The sequence below is a fragment of the Durio zibethinus genome, chromosome 28 (genome assembly GCF_047325235.1).
Source record: "Durio zibethinus cultivar Kanyao isolate XHJ-2024 chromosome 28, ASM4732523v1, whole genome shotgun sequence".
Taxonomy (NCBI): Eukaryota; Viridiplantae; Streptophyta; class Magnoliopsida; order Malvales; family Malvaceae; genus Durio; species Durio zibethinus.
Window position 1 is genome coordinate 6207056 of NC_143189.1, and position 16719 is coordinate 6223774.

The following is a 16719-nucleotide window of genomic DNA, read 5'->3' on the forward strand; positions in this document are numbered from 1 at the left end:
TTCAACTCAAGAAAAATCAATCATTGTAAAAATTGTAACTTAGCTGTTGGATTTTTCTACGAAAAGGGAAGGTAAGGCTCTAACTACAGGTTAGGTTCCTTATGCTCACTATATGTGGTTTAAGGTTGATAATCTAAAGGTTCTCAAATTGCTCCTTACATCATTGTCCATCATAGACTAGTAAAGCACCTTAATCCTCATCCATTACAAGCTGTAAGCGAAAAAAGTTCAATTTGAGTGAAAGTATTTTGCTAGTCACTACGGAGGCATTAAAACCTCATGAAAGTATAGGTACCTTACTCTTTCCTAGAGGGACGGAGCTCGGGTATAGAGCTCATATTATGCACATGTATATGAATGATATAGTTAGCAACATAAATAAATAAAATGAATGGAAAAGAAAAAAAATCCTTACAAAGAATTCAATTTTATTATGCTTTTTGGATAACACGAATTTATTTACTGGCTTGACTTTCGACCTATCCTCAGTAGAGTCTTCAAATTGTCATAACGTCTAGATCCATGAACCTATTATTGAACATTGACGTAAGGAATCGTCACAAATATTTTTTGTTTAGGTGCGATTGGCCACCTAACTAAATCTATCCTTTTTTAAAGAGAAATCCTAAATTTAATTGACTCCAATACTTTTGACAGGTTACGTGTGAGAAAGGTTATAGAACCCTTACAACGTCCATCAAAAGATGGTACCAACTCGATTTCGTGTTATCCATTAAACCTTAAAAATTTTACTAAGTAATTAATTATTGAAAATTATTCTTAATTGACTCTAATACTTTTAACAGAAAATTAATAAAATTCTCTTACCTCAAGAGTATATAAGAAAACTATTATTTCTCTTGCAGAAATTCCATCGTCGGATTATTTAACATTAAAAGATTTTCAAGAAAGAAAAAGAGAAAAACAAAAAAGAATAATGCTTCAACCTTTGATAGGGATCTCTTTCATTATTTTGTTTTATTTTATTTAAAAAATTCATGCCTTTATACAAAAAAAGTTGATACTTTTAACTCTCCTCAAAGTATTTTAAAATTTTTATTTTTTTAAAAAATTGATACTTCCAACTTTTCTTAAAAAATATTTTTTAGAAAAATTGATACTTTCAACTTTCCTTAAATATACTTTTTTTGAAAATTTCATTTTCAAGAAAAATTGATACTTTCAATTTTTTTAAAAAAAATACATTTTCGAAAATTTTATTTTCAAGGGAAGTTGATATTTTCAACTTTTTTTCAAAAATATCTTTTTTGAAAATTTTTATTTTCAAGAAAAATTGATACTTTCAACTTTTCCTCAAAAATGCTTTTTAAAATTTTTATTTTCAAGAAAAATTGATACTTTCAACTTTTCCTCAAAAATGCTTTTTAAAATTTTTATTTTCAAGAAAAATTGATACTTTCAACATTTTCTCAAAAATGCTTTTTAAAGTTTTTATTTTTAAAGAAAATTGATACTTTCAACTTTTCCTTAAAAAATATCTTTTGAAATTTATATTTTTAAGAAAAATTGATACATTCAACTTTTTCTCAAAAACATCTTTTGAAAATTTTATCTTCAAGAGAAATTGATACTTTTAACTTTTTCTCAAAGAGCATTTTTTGAAGTTTTTATTTTTAAGAAAAATTGATACTTTCAATTTTTTCTTAAAACATTTATTTTGAAACATATTTTGAATTTTTTTTATTTTTTTAAAAAAATTGTTACTTTTAATTTTTCCTTAAACATCATTTTGAAAATTTTTTTTAATATTTTTGAGATTATTATTATTTATTTCACAACAAAACATTAAACAAATAAGCAGAATAACACCAAAATGAAATACCAAAAATCTTGGCTTGGTTTAGCAAGGAGCGGCTTGACTTTTTTGTACTGAAATGGTTTGGCAGCTCGGTTGCTAAATGAATTGGCTATGGAAATGGGTGTGGCTAGAGAATTGGCTTAGACTCGGCTAAACGACTTTAAAGCATGGCTTCGCAAAGCAGATCAGGTCACCCGTGGAGTACTACGCGGATCCTTAAAGTGGGTCAAATAGAACCCAGTCCTTTATTTAAGACGACACCGTTTTACCAATACTATAAAATCTTCTTTTGATATTTTTTCTTAATTTTCAGTTTTACTTTTCTCTTTCTAACACATATTCTCGTTTCTCCTTCTAGGTACTATAAACACTACCATTCAGAACCCATAATCTAATGGAGATCGTCGTTGTATACTGCTGTTCACCGGTACCAAAACTACTTTAAAAATTTATCACAAACTTATCTCGATCTCTTCTTTCTTATACTTTAGCTGATTTCCTCTAAAACTATCTAGATCATTGTAGATCTACATTCGAAAGTCGTAACCTCCATATTTGCTCTGCTACTTCGATGATCGCTGCTTTAAGGTATAGTCTTATACTTGCTCTTGTCTATCTTTCGTTGAATTTGGAACGTCGAAGCCTTTAGGAAAACTGTTAAACTGAAACCCCAAAAAACCTCTTTTTTTCTTTCACATTTTTGTTTCTGACTTTCTTTTTTTGTTTCTGATTCTCTTTTTTATAGGAGATGGTTGTTCGACGAAAGGCTGATGATGAAGACAGGATCGACCGTCGATGAGGATTGGTGCTTCCACCGTCAGCGTGCAGTTTGATGCTCGTTTCCATGTTCTCTATTTACGAGATTGGGTTTTGGGCAAGATGGTGAATATGAAGATGGGTTCACAATGGGTTGGTCCCTGTTATCAAGATTTTGTGGCTAGGGTGGTTTCAATGGCCGTATAGAGTAGTGATTCAGTTTAGGTATTAGCTTTAAAAAAATGGTGATGATGGTCAATAGAGGGAGAGGTTTAGATTATGGTGGTGGAGGCAGTATATTCGGCTGAGATAGAGAAGGGCAGAGGTGGTGGTTTTTGAGTTTTGTTATGGGTGATTTTTGGGTGTAAGATACTATGGAAAATGAAGGCTATTTTTGATGGAGACCATTCTCCGATTGAGGCCCGAGGATGATCGAGAGAGCTAGGTTTGGCTCCTCCTTCCCTTCATTTCCTCTGTCAAGTGCCCTTCCTTTTTTATGGTCTGCCAATGGATTAAATAATGGTGATGAGGATAGGATGCTCAGTTTTATTAAATAATGGTGATGAGGATAGGATCTCAGTTTAAAACTGAGCATCCTATCCCATTCAATTTGAATTTTAATTTCGAAAAGCAATTGAATTTTAAACCAAATCTTATCACCTGTTTTATCTTTTCTATTTTTTTTTATATTTTATCCTTTTATTTACTTTTAGGGTAGGTGTCTACAAAATATATATATATATATATATAAATAGAAAATCTTTTACACTATTGTAAATGTTACATTTTTTTATCTTTAGATCAAAATTAAATTTATAACAGTTGCACGTAACCATTTTGATTCAAGGGTTAAAAAAAGTGGCATACCCGCACTATTATAAGTGAATCTTATATATATATATATATATATATATATAAGATAAGTCTTGCATATACATTATGTCACGTGTTGCATTTTTTGTTTTTTTAATTTACTTTTCCTTTTTTTACTTTATATTTAATGTTTTTTTATTTGCTTTTACATTTTTAATTTGTAGTTAACGAATTTTTTTAATTTATTTTTAATAAAAAATCAATTTTTTGTTTTTTTATTATATATGTTTTGGAAAATAAGCCAAAAGATGTGCACATTTGATAACCTATTTTATTTTCTTTGCCTTTTGCATATATTTGATACCCTATTTTATTTTCTTTGCCTTTTTTGCCTTTTCTGTTTTTTTTTTTTTTTTGTTTTTTAATTATATGAATTTTGCAACAAAGGAAGCTAATAAATAAATTTTTTTAAAAAAAATATCAATGAAGGTATGAATAACAAAACAACTTATATCCAGTAATTTTCAATTTGTTGGGATCCAATAAGTGTAGTTTTATTTATGATTGAATAAAGTTCTTTTTTCAAAAGTCATTGTCTAATTTGATGCGAGTTTAAAGTGTTTTATCTTACTCGGATATATAAATATATATTATTTATTTAATTTATATTTATACATATATTATTATAATAAAATTATTATTTAATACATTAATTTAATAAATCCATGTTGCATCCTCATTTAGCTCTTATGTCTTGTAATTTCTTTTTTTTTTAAGTGTTTGACTTTTTTAATTAAATAAATTTTGTGCAAAAAAATATAGAGATAATAAAACAATTTATATTTTATGAGTTTTGATTTGTTCTGAACTAACGTGTGTAGGTTTTTAAAAAATTTTAGATGAAGTCAAGAATTTTTTTTTTTTAAATTGGGTTAGGTTAAAGGCGAATTTAAGATATATTATCTTACACAAAGTGTGTATATATATATATATATCTATATATTTTTTAATTAATTATTTAATTTTATATTTATATATATTATATTAATAATATTATTATTTAGTATTTTAATTTAATAACAATATTATATTTATATATAATTAAGATGTAATTCAACAATTCATGCATTTATCCATCAATTATATAATTTTTTTCTAATTTTTACTTTTGTTTTACTCTCATTCAAGGTATCTACATGGCACCATATGTTTCATTTTTCCCTTTTTTGGTTTTTTATTTTTTTATTTAGACAAATTTTATGGAAAAAACTTAATGGAAGTGCTTACTTGACAACCCAATTTGTTTTTTTCTTTTTTTTAAATTAGATAAATTTTGGAACAAAAGGGGTCAATAGATAAAAATGAAAAACAATTTGTATTTGCTGGATTTTAACCTCACCATATAAGATAAGAGGACAATTTTTTTTTCTTTTTTTGTTTTTATTTTTTATTTTTTGCTTTTTGCTTTTTTATTTATTAATTTTTAAATTAGATAAATTTTGTAAAAAAATATTGTCAATGGAGTTGTCTATGTTGTAGCTCCATTTGTTTATTTCCTTTCAAAATTTTTATGTATTTTAATTTGATAAATTTTACAACAAAATGAGTTAATTGATAGGATTTTTTTTTATGTTTTTTAATTAGGTAAATTTTACAACAAAATGAGCCATTTGTGTTTTTTTTTTTTTTTGTATTTTTTAATTAGATAAATTTTTTGTGTTTTGTGTTCTGTGTTTTGCATTTTGTTTCTTTTTTCTTTTTTAATTTTGCTTTTTTCATTTTTTTATTAATAAAGTTATTATTGAATACCTTAATTTAAGATACTAACATTTTAAGTTCAATTGGGATATCTACATAATGCCCTAATGATTTTTCTTTTCCCTTTTATCATATTTTTTGTTTTTTATTTTTTTTCAACTTTTCTTTTTTCACTTTTTGAATGCATTTTTATTAAATTAATTATGTGAAAAAAAAAAAATGAGGCCAATGGAGATGTCATGGCATCTCATTTTGTTTTTTTTATCTTTCATATTTTTAAATTTTTTTAATTAGATAAATTTTGCAATAAATTATACCAATTGAGAAAAATATCAAAATAATTCATATATGATGGGTTCAATTCATCTTGATATAGTAATAGTAGATTTGTTTATAAATCAGTATCAAGTTGGGATGAGTTGAGATTTAAAAACGTATTTTAAGTACTTTGTCATATCCTATTTCGTGGTATATATAAAAGTGTATATTTTATTATTAATTTAATTTGATATTTATATATGTATTATATTAATAAAGTTATCATTTGATATTTTAATTTAAAAAATTAATTTTTGAACTCAATGGAAATGTTAATGTGGCAATCTTTATAAGTTTTTTACTTTTTTCTTTTTATTTTTGTTCACTTTATTTTTTTACTTTTTTTCTTTGTTTTTATTTTTTTATTAGATAAATTTTATGAAAAAAAAAAACCAATTGAGGTATTTACGTATCATCCCTATTTGACTCTTTTTTTCTACCTTTCATCTCTTTTTATTTAAGCAAATTTTGCAACCAAAAAAGAAAATGGTGAATAGAGAGGGCAAAAAAATGTTTGATCTAGTATATATAAATATTACACTAATGTAAGTATTATAGATTTAATTTTGATTTAAAAGCCAAAAAAGGTGTAACACTTATATTAGTGTAGGTAGATCCCTCCTATATAAATGTTATACTAGTGTAAGTGTTATAAATTTAATTTTGATCCAAAAATTAACAAAATATGTGGTTCTTATACTAATATAAGTGGATCTTTACTTTCTATACTAAAACATTTTACACTTTTTTTTAATAATTGATTTTAGTAGATCCAAATAATGAAATTAAACCATTTTTTTCTTTTTTTCACTTGCTCCCTCATTCATTGAATCTCTTGAAATTAATAATTAAAAAAGTGTAAAACTTTTTAATTTCACACTGACGTAAATTAATTCTCTTCATATATATATATATATATAAATATATATATATATATATATTAATTAAGGGGAATGATCAAGTTATACTAGTATAAAATTTTTTAATTATTAATTTCGATAGAAGCAAGAGATGAAATTAAACTTTTTTTTTACTATCTTTTTTATCTTTTAAATCTCTTGAAATCAACTACTAAAAAAATATAAAACTTTTTTTTTTAGTGTAACTTGATTTCTCCCGTTAATTATTCTCCGAACTAAATGGATGGCGAGAGATTTTGCTTAAAAGGCCATTGTAAAGTTAACTCATATTGCTTTAAACAAAACCTGGAGTGACAAAAAAAAAAAATGGAGCTGTCTTTCTGAATTTTTGATCTGTTTTTCTATGTTTAATCTAAGGACTGAAATGAAACAGCTGAAGGGAATAAATTAAGGAAACTAAAGGTGCAATGCAAGAACATAGAAATAATTTGTTCCTTTAAGACTGTATATAGTGTTATCCAACACAACTTGTACATTTCCAGGTACAACTCCTGAAACTTTTTGCAAACTAAAATTCATCGTCATGATCATCTATACTATTATCATACGCAATTTATAATTCAAAACAGTATCTGAAATTCCTAGAAAGATCAACATCGCCCCAATACAACCGACACCACATATTATTCGAATTTTGGATGGCTTTCTATTGTCTATTTACAGCTCATTCACTTCTGTTTGTAAAAGTAAAAAAATAGCTATCTTGAAGAACAATTTCCTCAATAAAATCCCTTTTTATCTGTTCTGGAAGTTGAGTGTCCTTATACAGTAGGCAAACATGAAGGCAAAGAACACAGCAAAGCCAACCAAAACTGCAGCAACTGGCCCGATGAAGTCTGAATCATAGCCGTACTGGTCTTTAATATACCCTTTAATACTAGGGTCAGGCGTGATGCCAGTTGCTTTGATGGTCCGTTCAACATCTCCATATTGTGACACGATCAGCCCGTAAATTGTCCATGCCACCGGGCAAATCCAGTAATACCAGATCCACCACTTGGGAATTCTCTGAATTTCAACAAGCAATGAATTTGCATCAGCTTTGATCATTGGTGATTAAAAAGTGGCTAAAAACACAATAGCTTTGTGAAAGTAAATTTACCGGTCTTGGAATAAAGAAGCCAGAGAAAAGATTGAAGAGTGCATAGAAAGCTGCTGCAAATATAGCTGCTATTTGATGGTTTGGTGTGATCGAAACAGTCATCATTCCATAGTATGTGAAGTAAAGGAAGGAGAAGAAGTTGATAAAGAAGAACCAGAAGAACTTTGCTGCTGTCCATTGAAAGCTTACCATAGCATACACAATAAGTGTATAATATGTTGTTTGGAAAAATATATAAGGTATTTCGCAAAACACCTGCATGCCATATAATTAAAGTTTAATTATATGTAGGTCGGCCAATTATCTTATTTTCATATATAATGAGATAGCACACCTGTGCAAGGGCATAAGGTAATGCAGAATACATCCCAGCTGCTCTTTCACGATAGAACACTGTTCTTTCAATGGCTACTATTGGTTGAACTGTTGAGCAGTTATTAATTCCGACGAACAAGACTGCGGCATACATTGCCCCAATTATCATTGTAAGATCAGTTGTGGTATCCCTGAACCATTGAACAAAGAAAAAAAAATGTAAAACAGTCTGTAAGCCTTTTGTCTAGCAATGGATTATGTTGCAGACACAAAAGAAGAAGAATGTGAGCAGGAAATAGGTACTGACCTTTGTTTGCCGACCTGCCAGAAAACGGAACCAACCATGAGGGCAGAGACCAAAGTGAAGAAGTATCTGACAAGGTTATAATCAGGACTTCTCCAATAAGTCCACCATTGCTTCCAAAGGCATGATTTGAATTGACCCCATGTGGATTGTGAGTACTGAGTGGCAAAATAGAGATCTTTAGCTCCTGGGGGTGGTGTGCTTAACTCGTTTACCAATGCCTTGTTCCTCCTGTTCCCAGATACATACATTAGCTCAAAGCAAAAAATAAATAAATAATAAAAGGTAAAAATTTTGAATTAGTATCACTATTGCTTATGTCTTGACTTACTGATACAAGGATGATGATTTATAGTGTTCTGCAAAGTCAATTCCGAGCCTAACTTCAGCAGCTATGGAGCTCACTTCTAGCATCCATGTAGCTGGATTGTACTTGTCCTTAATTTTGGGGATTCCAGGAATTGACTGCAATGGTGAATAAGAGGGGAATCAAATAATGCTTTCTTCTTTTTGACTTCTTTAAATTAGTATACTAGATATGGGCAATCTAGCTATAGATACCTCAAAATATTCAATGATCTTGTGAGAATTCCGGCCTAACGGTCCTGAGTAAATCACTTGACCTCCTCTTTTCATCAGTAGCAACTCATCAAAGGCTTCAAAGATGTCAATACTAGGTTGATGAATGGTGCAGACAACTGTTCGTCCAGTGTCCACAGTGTTTCTGACAGTCCTCATGACAATGGCTGCTGCCCTCGCGTCAAGGCCAGATGTTGGTTCATCCATGAAAATAATTGAGGGATTAGCAACAAGCTCCACTGCAATTGTCAACCTCTTTCTTTGCTCTGTTGACAACCCTGTGACTCCTGGCAGCCCTACTATGGCATCCTTGAGATTGTCTAATTCTACCAGTTCCATCACTTCATCCACAAAAATCTAAAAGATAACAGCAAATAGTGTTTAGAGGCTAAATTAATAACTAATGCTATGCATTATTTCACTGACAATTAAACATATCAGAGTTCCTACCATCTTTTCCTCATTGCTGATTTCTTTAGGAAGCCGTAGGAAAGCTGAGTAAATTAATGATTCTCTGATTGTAACTTGGGGTGAGTGAATATCAGTTTGTTCACAGTATCCAGAAATTCTTGCAAAAGTTTCTTGTTTCTTAGGGAATCCGGATATTCTGGTATCACCCTCTATATATCCACCAGTCTTTCTTCCTGCTAAAACATCCATCAATGTAGTCTTTCCAGCTCCACTGACTCCCATCAGTGCGGTCAACACTCCAGGCCTAAATGCACCTGTTACTCCTCGAAGTAGTTGTAACCTGTCCTCTGCAACTCCTTGTGCTTTCATTTCCTGTTTAAATACTTGATTTTTAAACCATGCTCTATGGTAATAATTATCAGGTTTATGTATTTATTTTGTTTCTCTTTCGGACGATATTCATATTGTCATATTGATGTTGGAATAAGAGTTGTAGAAAGTGGGGAAGTGATCTTACAGGTGGCATATCAACATAGTAATGGACATCGTCGAAGGACATTGCTAGAGGAGTGAAGGGAAGAACCATTCCTCTCTTGGGAGCAACACCATTGGCTGCATCAAGTGAAGAATCATTCCTGCTCATTCCATTGGGATTGGTCCGACTGCTCATTCTCCGGATTGCCATTTCTCCTAAAAGATTTCATTTGATATGAATAAAATAATAATAATTACCATCGATAACTGAGTGTCCACTTTGTCATGTTTCTTACTTGAATTGTTTGCATCTGCAGAAGATAGGGATCGAGGGAATGAATCTTTGCTTGATTTCGGTCTCTTCAACCTTGATTCTTCATTAGAACCCTCAGGGTTAGCCTCCAGCTCTTCTGTTTCCTCAGAAATTACAGCCTGTGGCTTTCCAAGGGCTGTTGTGCCAACGAAGAAAATATAGAAGATTAGCTGCCAAAAGGAAGATACTGACAGGCAAGAAGAATACGAGGACAACAGAACGTTAAAACTTACGGTTTAGGTACATGAGAGCAAAGGTGAATAGAATGTTGAAGAGCACTGCGAACCCTATAAGAGCACCTGCACCAATCCAATACCAGTTTCTATCATTGGGAAGATCAAAGATCCTGAGCACTTGTACCCCCAAAATAGTACCGTCTGAAGCCTGCATTATAGATGAAGTTTCAGCTTGTAACTTGATGTATTTAAATGAAACTGTATGATATCTTCTGCTTGTTATCGAACAAGAAAGCTGAATAACATACCCGTTTGTTCATCCATCTTGGAGCAAATATTTCATTCACAGAGAAGGCATTGAAACCATAAGTCAGCGGAGAAACCCAGTAAGCCCACTCCCACCATTTTGGAATTTGACCTGTCAAAATAAAGCAACTCTGTATTAATTCACTTGTTGTTATAGCTCCCTTATTATAAAAAAAAATAATAATAATTAGAAAAAAAAACTTTAAGAGATTTACAAATATAGAGAATATGTCTTCTATTCTATTTTCACTACTTCGGTAGAGGTTTAATGTCTAATTTTTTATGGTTTAATGCTTACCTTTAGGAACGATGAAACCTCCCAGCAAGAACACAAGGAGAAGAATGAGAACCCCACCAGTGTTAGCCATGATCATTGTTCTGCATACTCCAGCAATGAGCCTAAAGAGCCCAGCTGCCATTTGTTGTGTTAAAAACACCAACAGAAAGTTCTTGAAAAACCTGGAAATAGGTTTGGGGGGTTAAAGAGTTAATGCTAATTTCATCAAGCTGATATTTAACTTGTTGCTCAAGAAAAGAACTCCAATCAGTTAATGACATGTAAATAAGATCTACCTGCTGGCCTCAGGAGCAAATCCCGTAGTATAATATGTTATAACCATCCAAACAGTGGATTCCAAAATAGATATCGGAAGCCGGAGCAGGAAAGTGGGCAGAGTGAAAGTCCATACAGGGTGGAATAAGAGGTCTCTTTGCTTGTAGAACACTGGAAGCCTACTGATCATGAGGGAGAGCTCAGCGAAACCATTAAACATGTTTATGATCATTGCAAATAGAAGTGCACCAATAAACAAAGTCGCATCTTCCTCATTCCTAGTGTGCATTTCTGTCCTCAAAAACACGGTGGATCCGATTATTGCCACAATGATAATTTGGACCGTCTTGAACACGTAAAGAAATGAATTCCTCTTGATCAATAGCCATTCTTTGTCCCAACAGGCCTTAAGAAGTTCCATTTTAGAGACCGAGTATTTTTGGAAGGCCAATGCAGCTCTATGGCCTTTTGACTTGTCAAAAGGTGCAGACAGTTCATTCTCCAGCCGCATTCCAACATGGAAATGCTTGAACCTGTTTGCAAATTCAGTTACTGTAATGTATCTGTACGGCTTGCTTTTATCTGCCCAATATTGTTCTTGGTCCTTCTTCGAGGTAACCTGTCACAGTTACACTAGATTGTCAGCTTATGTTGCACAATTTCTATACATGCATGGTGAATGAACAAAACCGGAATTTTGCTATCACTAAAGAGTCAAGACCATCAGTAGTAGCAGTAGCTACCCCAAATTCAGTCAGGCTTGTCTTGCCAACATTTAAATGAGTCAAGGTTGGACTGCATGCCTTGTCTAGCGATTTTATATTATGAACCAACAACCGCGTAGTCTGTTGGTAGAGTGCTGGGCTTATAATTCTCGTGGTTCAAATATTCGCAGTTTAAGTATAAAAAAGAAGTTATATTGTGAAGCTACCAATGATTTGTTTACCTCTTGCAAGAAGTCAGCGGTTCCTTTCCTTTCAGGACATTTGAAACCGCAACTCTCAAAGAACTCAACAACATGCTCTCGTGGACCCTGATAGACAACTTGTCCCTCTGATAAGAGGATGACATCATCAAAGAGATCGAAAGTCTCAGGAGCAGGCTGGAGTAAGGACATCAAGATTGTGGCTTCTGTTAGGTGCACAATCTGCTGCAAGCATTTCACTATCTGATATGTCGTGGAACTATCAAGACCCGTTGATATTTCATCCATGAAAAGTGTCTTGGTGGGACCAACAATCATCTCTCCTACAATTAATCAAATTATTACTACATTATTATTATAAAACTTAAATGCCAAAGACACTCAAGACTGAGACATAAGGGCAAACCCAGTTATTAAGAAATAAAGTTATATTAAAAACCTCCATTTAGTATCAAATTATTAACATATCTTAAACCTTTTGTTTTAGCAATAAATAAATCTTAAAAAGGTACATTTGATACTTAATGGTGCTTTGAGAATAGGGTTGGTGGGAGCTCAACTTCGAGATTTGGTCAATGAATATTTTGGCCTAGTTTTCATTCTTCAAACTCCCTGAAATGTTGAATGTTTCTCTATCAACTAGGTTTGCAACGTTTCCCACATGGCTCTTAGGCCTTGCGGTGGAAGCAAATGGTTTAACTACTTATCCTTTTTTTTTTAATCATTTATATTTAATACATTATTAGTATATAAGATACATACATTATCAATAAATCAGATGATGATAAGTTATTAATAAGCAAATATTAATTTTTAAAATAAATATATACAGATTAAAATAATTTACTATTAATGAATTGTTATAATATGATTCACATTATTAATGAGTTATCATCATCTGATGATTAATTGATAATATATAAAATTTATAAACTAATAATATATCAAATATAAATTTTTTTTTTTTTTACGAAAAAAAATTCTTAAACAAAAACAAATTATTATTGAATTTCATAATTATAATTATACATGGTCTAAAAAATTATATGATAATATTTTATTGAAAAAATTATTTTTAAAATTGAATATATTCATTATTTAATATTTTAAAATTAATTTTTATAAAATATTTATTATATAATTTATTAATAATACATCAAATATAAACTTATTATTAATACCACTAATAGATAAAAAGGTTAGGACTAAAATAATCACACCTGTTGTTACTCTTTTCTTTTGTCCTCCGGAAATTCCACGCTGCATCTCATCTCCAACAATGATATCCTTGCATATGTCAAGCCCCAAAATCTGACCAATTCAACAGGAAACAAACAATATTATGAATTTAATAATTTATCCCTGTTTATTGCAATGGTTGGTGACTTTTAGGGTGATTGGACAGAACAACCTTTTTAACTTTGGAAAATTGGTTATTTAAATTCCTTTTTTATTTTTGACGAGAAGAACTGTTCACCAGCAAAATTATTGAATTGGGAATACGCAACAAGGCTGCCTAGGGGCTAGGGCCCATATTGTCGTATGATTGGTGAGAATAGTCGAAAGAAAGTTGGTGAGGCGAAATTTTTTAAGAAAGAATGAGATGGCGGAAGAACTTGGTTGACTGTTGAACCTCATCTTCCACAATGTTTTTTGGTTTTTTTTTAATTAAAGCTGTCGAGATATGAATTTAATTAATATAATTAAAAACAAATAAATCATATAATTATTTGTTATTTGCCGAAAAGTCATAAAGACTAGATACGTAGTAGATTCGGGTGATAACAAGGTGGAAAAGACAATCTTATACCAAACGAAGAAGAGTTTAGAAAATGACTTTTTAACTTACTTTGAGAGTGTAATCAGTGATAAGGCTGCTTTCAACTCCTCCCACTGAAGTTGCCTGAAAATTCAAATTCAAAAGCTCGTGAATTAGAAAAATCAGATTGACTCCAATAAATTTGAATGCCAAGTATTTGCCCCTGTAAGATTGTGGAATTTATGATGATTTTGTTTACCTTCATGAAAAGGTCTACATCGGCTTCTGGTAAAATTCCTGCATCCTTTTCCCTTCTAGCAAGCTCATTTAAGAGATCTATAAAAATCAAAACATTTCAATTTTCAATAAATCATCAATCAATACATAAACATTAATTTGTACTTAATCATGATCATCTAAGGTAAAATTTTACCGTATCGACTGCCAACGCCCTGGCATCTTGCTGAGAAATCCAAGGTTTCTTTCACTGTCATTTCTCCAACATGAACATCATTTTGGCTGATATATGCAGAGGTCTTTTTAGGAACAAATTCATTAAGTCTATATCCATTGTATGTTACTTCTCCTTTAACCTGTGTCGTTAACAGAAAAATCAGCACTGTGTTTCTTTCTCAGATTGATTAGATGGCAGATTTATGTAATCAAATTGAACAGATTCAATGGAACAGAAATTAAAACTAAAAAAAAAAAAAGATTGAAACTAACCCTTAAGCTTGTGTCCAACTTGTCCGCCAATGCCAACAAAAGGGTTGTTTTCCCAGAAGAAGGTGGACCTAGTAAGAGTGTCATCCTATTAAAAAAAATGAATTATTGTTACATCTGTGTTGTAATAAAGACAAAACTTAAGTGAAAAAAACATAATCAAATTCAAATGCTAACAACTTCAAATTAAAAAAAAAACATAAATATAAATGGTTAGGCCTTGTAACGAAGAAACTTGAGGTGTTTAAATTATACCTTGATGGTTTAATAATCCCTGAAACATCTTTAAGAATGGTGAGATTTGCTGTCTTGGCAAGTCTGATTCCAACCAAGCTAAGAGCTGATTCTGCAATGTTTCTGGCAGCGTTTGGAAGAGTAGGGAGAGCTCTGCTGCCAACGTAGCAGTCGGCTTCTATGGTCAAGTGCTCAAACCTAACTTCTACAGTTGGAAGTGTAATTCCAACCCTGTGCTCACAAGAAAACAGGACAATAACTAATTTTGAGAGAACATTTAAAAGTTGTGAATTTTTATTAAAAATTATTAACTGAATTGAGTTAACTCATTGTTTATACTTTATATACCACTTGTTATTGTCTGGTATGAAACATGTAATGACAAAAGTAATGTCTTAATTTGGACATAAATTAAGTTTAGAATGATGTTTAATTCAGTATTAATTTGATTAATTGGTGCTGAGATTGCATTATTAATCAACTTTGAACTTGTCTATAATTGTTATAGGAAGAGAACAGAAAAGATAACTTTTGATTCCTTCCCACCACAAATTAGATGTACAAAAATTCTTCTTTTAATTCGATTTGTTTGTCTTTCAATGAGAAAAGTGACAGAGTAAAGCAATTGATAACAATACAAATAGAATAGTTCAACAAATCCAACGATATATAGTGACATACTGTAATTATCAAGGCATAACTCAGGTATATATGTTCTTTTTTTCAAACATATGAAGTTTCCGGAGCTGGAAAATAGAGGGGAAAGATCATTAATCATATAATTAAGACAAAAAAGCTGTTTAATGTTGTTTGAAAAATAAAAAATGACAAGAGACATGTATGAAATGTATAATATAATATAATATTCATATAGTTCAACAGAAGCAACAACCTATGCAAGACTTAGAGACTTTTTTTAACATTATAAGGACTATCAAAATGCAAAACAAGAAATTTTACAATGAAATTAGGTTAGAAGGATTATTGAAATATTGTGAGATATTCAAAACAAGAAATTTTTCAATGAAATTAAAAAAATAAAAAATAAAAACTTACTTATCAATCCTGTTCCTAAACTTCTTCAAGAACCTCTCATTATCTTCCTCAGCAACCTTGAAGAGCATGTCGATGAATTTTTGTCTGTCATTCATGTCAAGCTTTGTAACATCAACTTCCCTATGCTCCACCTTGTTTCCAACAATTTCATTGTCTACAAAGGATTGCATGATGCTTGTTCTCAACCGATCATATGTCGGTAGCTTCTCGATAGCAGCCCATTTTAGAGCTTCTTCATCTTCATCCACACGGCTACTTCTTCTGGAGTTCCTGGAACCTGAAAATACATCTTCCATATTCCAGCTACTCCTGCTCAGGCTCCTGCCTATGCTGCTATGCCCTGTTCGTTTACTGGGATTTCGTGCTCTTTCTATACCATCCATGTTTTTTTCCTGGATTTTTATTTTATAGGAAATGGAACATTACCCGGATCATTAAAAAAAAAACAAAAACAAAGTTAGAGTCTACAGTGACAAATGAAAATTGTTAAGTGTTTATATTGTTTGTTGTAAGGAAACGTTGTGAAAAGGGGAAAAAAACGCAAGGAATTGCAAGAAAAGCACTCACTATGGAAAAGCAACTCCGAATTTATTTTATTCCTAACAGAAAAAGAAAGGGATTGATTTTTTGGTGCACTTTTGGCTCCAAGAATTCTTGAAAAAGTTTTCTCACTCTCTTCTCTTTCGCACGTTCTGCTATTGTAAGGTGTAGAGAACAGAGAAGTGGTGCAAGTCTATTCCAAACTGAATGTGAATATTTATACGTGCAAGTAAGCGGTGGAGGGAAAAGAAGGGAGAGAGGCTGCCGAGGGATGGGGTTGGGTTGTTGGAGGAATATTTTATTTTTCAAATTTCTTAATTTGATTAAAATGAATAGTTTTCAAACATGATGGCCGTACCCATCCTCGCTTTCCTCACACTTTCAAGCAACATGGTCAATTCATGGATCAGATGCAAAGTCAATTCTGGGTTTTCTCGTTACCAGCGCCCAAACAGGGTCCGCTCTTTTTAATTAACATTGTTCAATTTTTTCTTCATTCAATTTGCCTATAAACAATTCAATCGGTTAGGTTTTATATTCTGATTTTTTTTTTATTTTTAATATA

The 16719-nt window shown here is 31.2% G+C and overlaps 1 protein-coding gene across 1 annotated transcript; it reads right to left on the reverse strand.

Annotated features, from left to right (window-relative positions):
- Positions 1-6802: 6802 nt before the first annotated feature.
- On the reverse strand, positions 6803-16343 carry LOC111281225 (ABC transporter G family member 35-like). The gene is made up of 22 exons (XM_022868890.2): positions 16182-16343; positions 15615-16006; positions 14580-14789; positions 14328-14412; positions 14035-14194; positions 13861-13937; positions 13692-13745; positions 13063-13153; positions 11864-12165; positions 10938-11536; positions 10663-10823; positions 10367-10476; positions 10116-10266; positions 9866-10018; positions 9613-9785; positions 9135-9467; positions 8667-9041; positions 8437-8570; positions 8109-8336; positions 7821-7992; positions 7487-7741; positions 6803-7392 (listed from the first exon to the last, which is right to left on the reverse strand). The coding sequence occupies exons 2-22, from the start codon at positions 15995-15997 to the stop codon at positions 7120-7122; spliced, it is 4479 nt and encodes a 1492-aa protein (XP_022724625.2). The 5' UTR covers positions 15998-16006; positions 16182-16343; the 3' UTR covers positions 6803-7119.
- Positions 16344-16719: the final 376 nt, after the last annotated feature.

Excerpts from the sequence above, each read along its gene's own strand:
- LOC111281225 (XM_022868890.2), bottom strand. The coding sequence starts at position 15,997 with ATGGATGGTATAGAAAGAGCACGAAATCCCAGTAAACGAACAGGGCAT. Across the intron at positions 10,019-10,115 it reads TGCTCTCATGTACCTAAACC|CCCTTGGAAAGCCACAGGCT; the intron begins GTAAGTTTTAAC and ends TTGGCACAACAG. Across the intron at positions 7,993-8,108 it reads TGGCAGGTCGGCAAACAAAG|GGATACCACAACTGATCTTA; the intron begins GTCAGTACCTAT and ends TCAATGGTTCAG.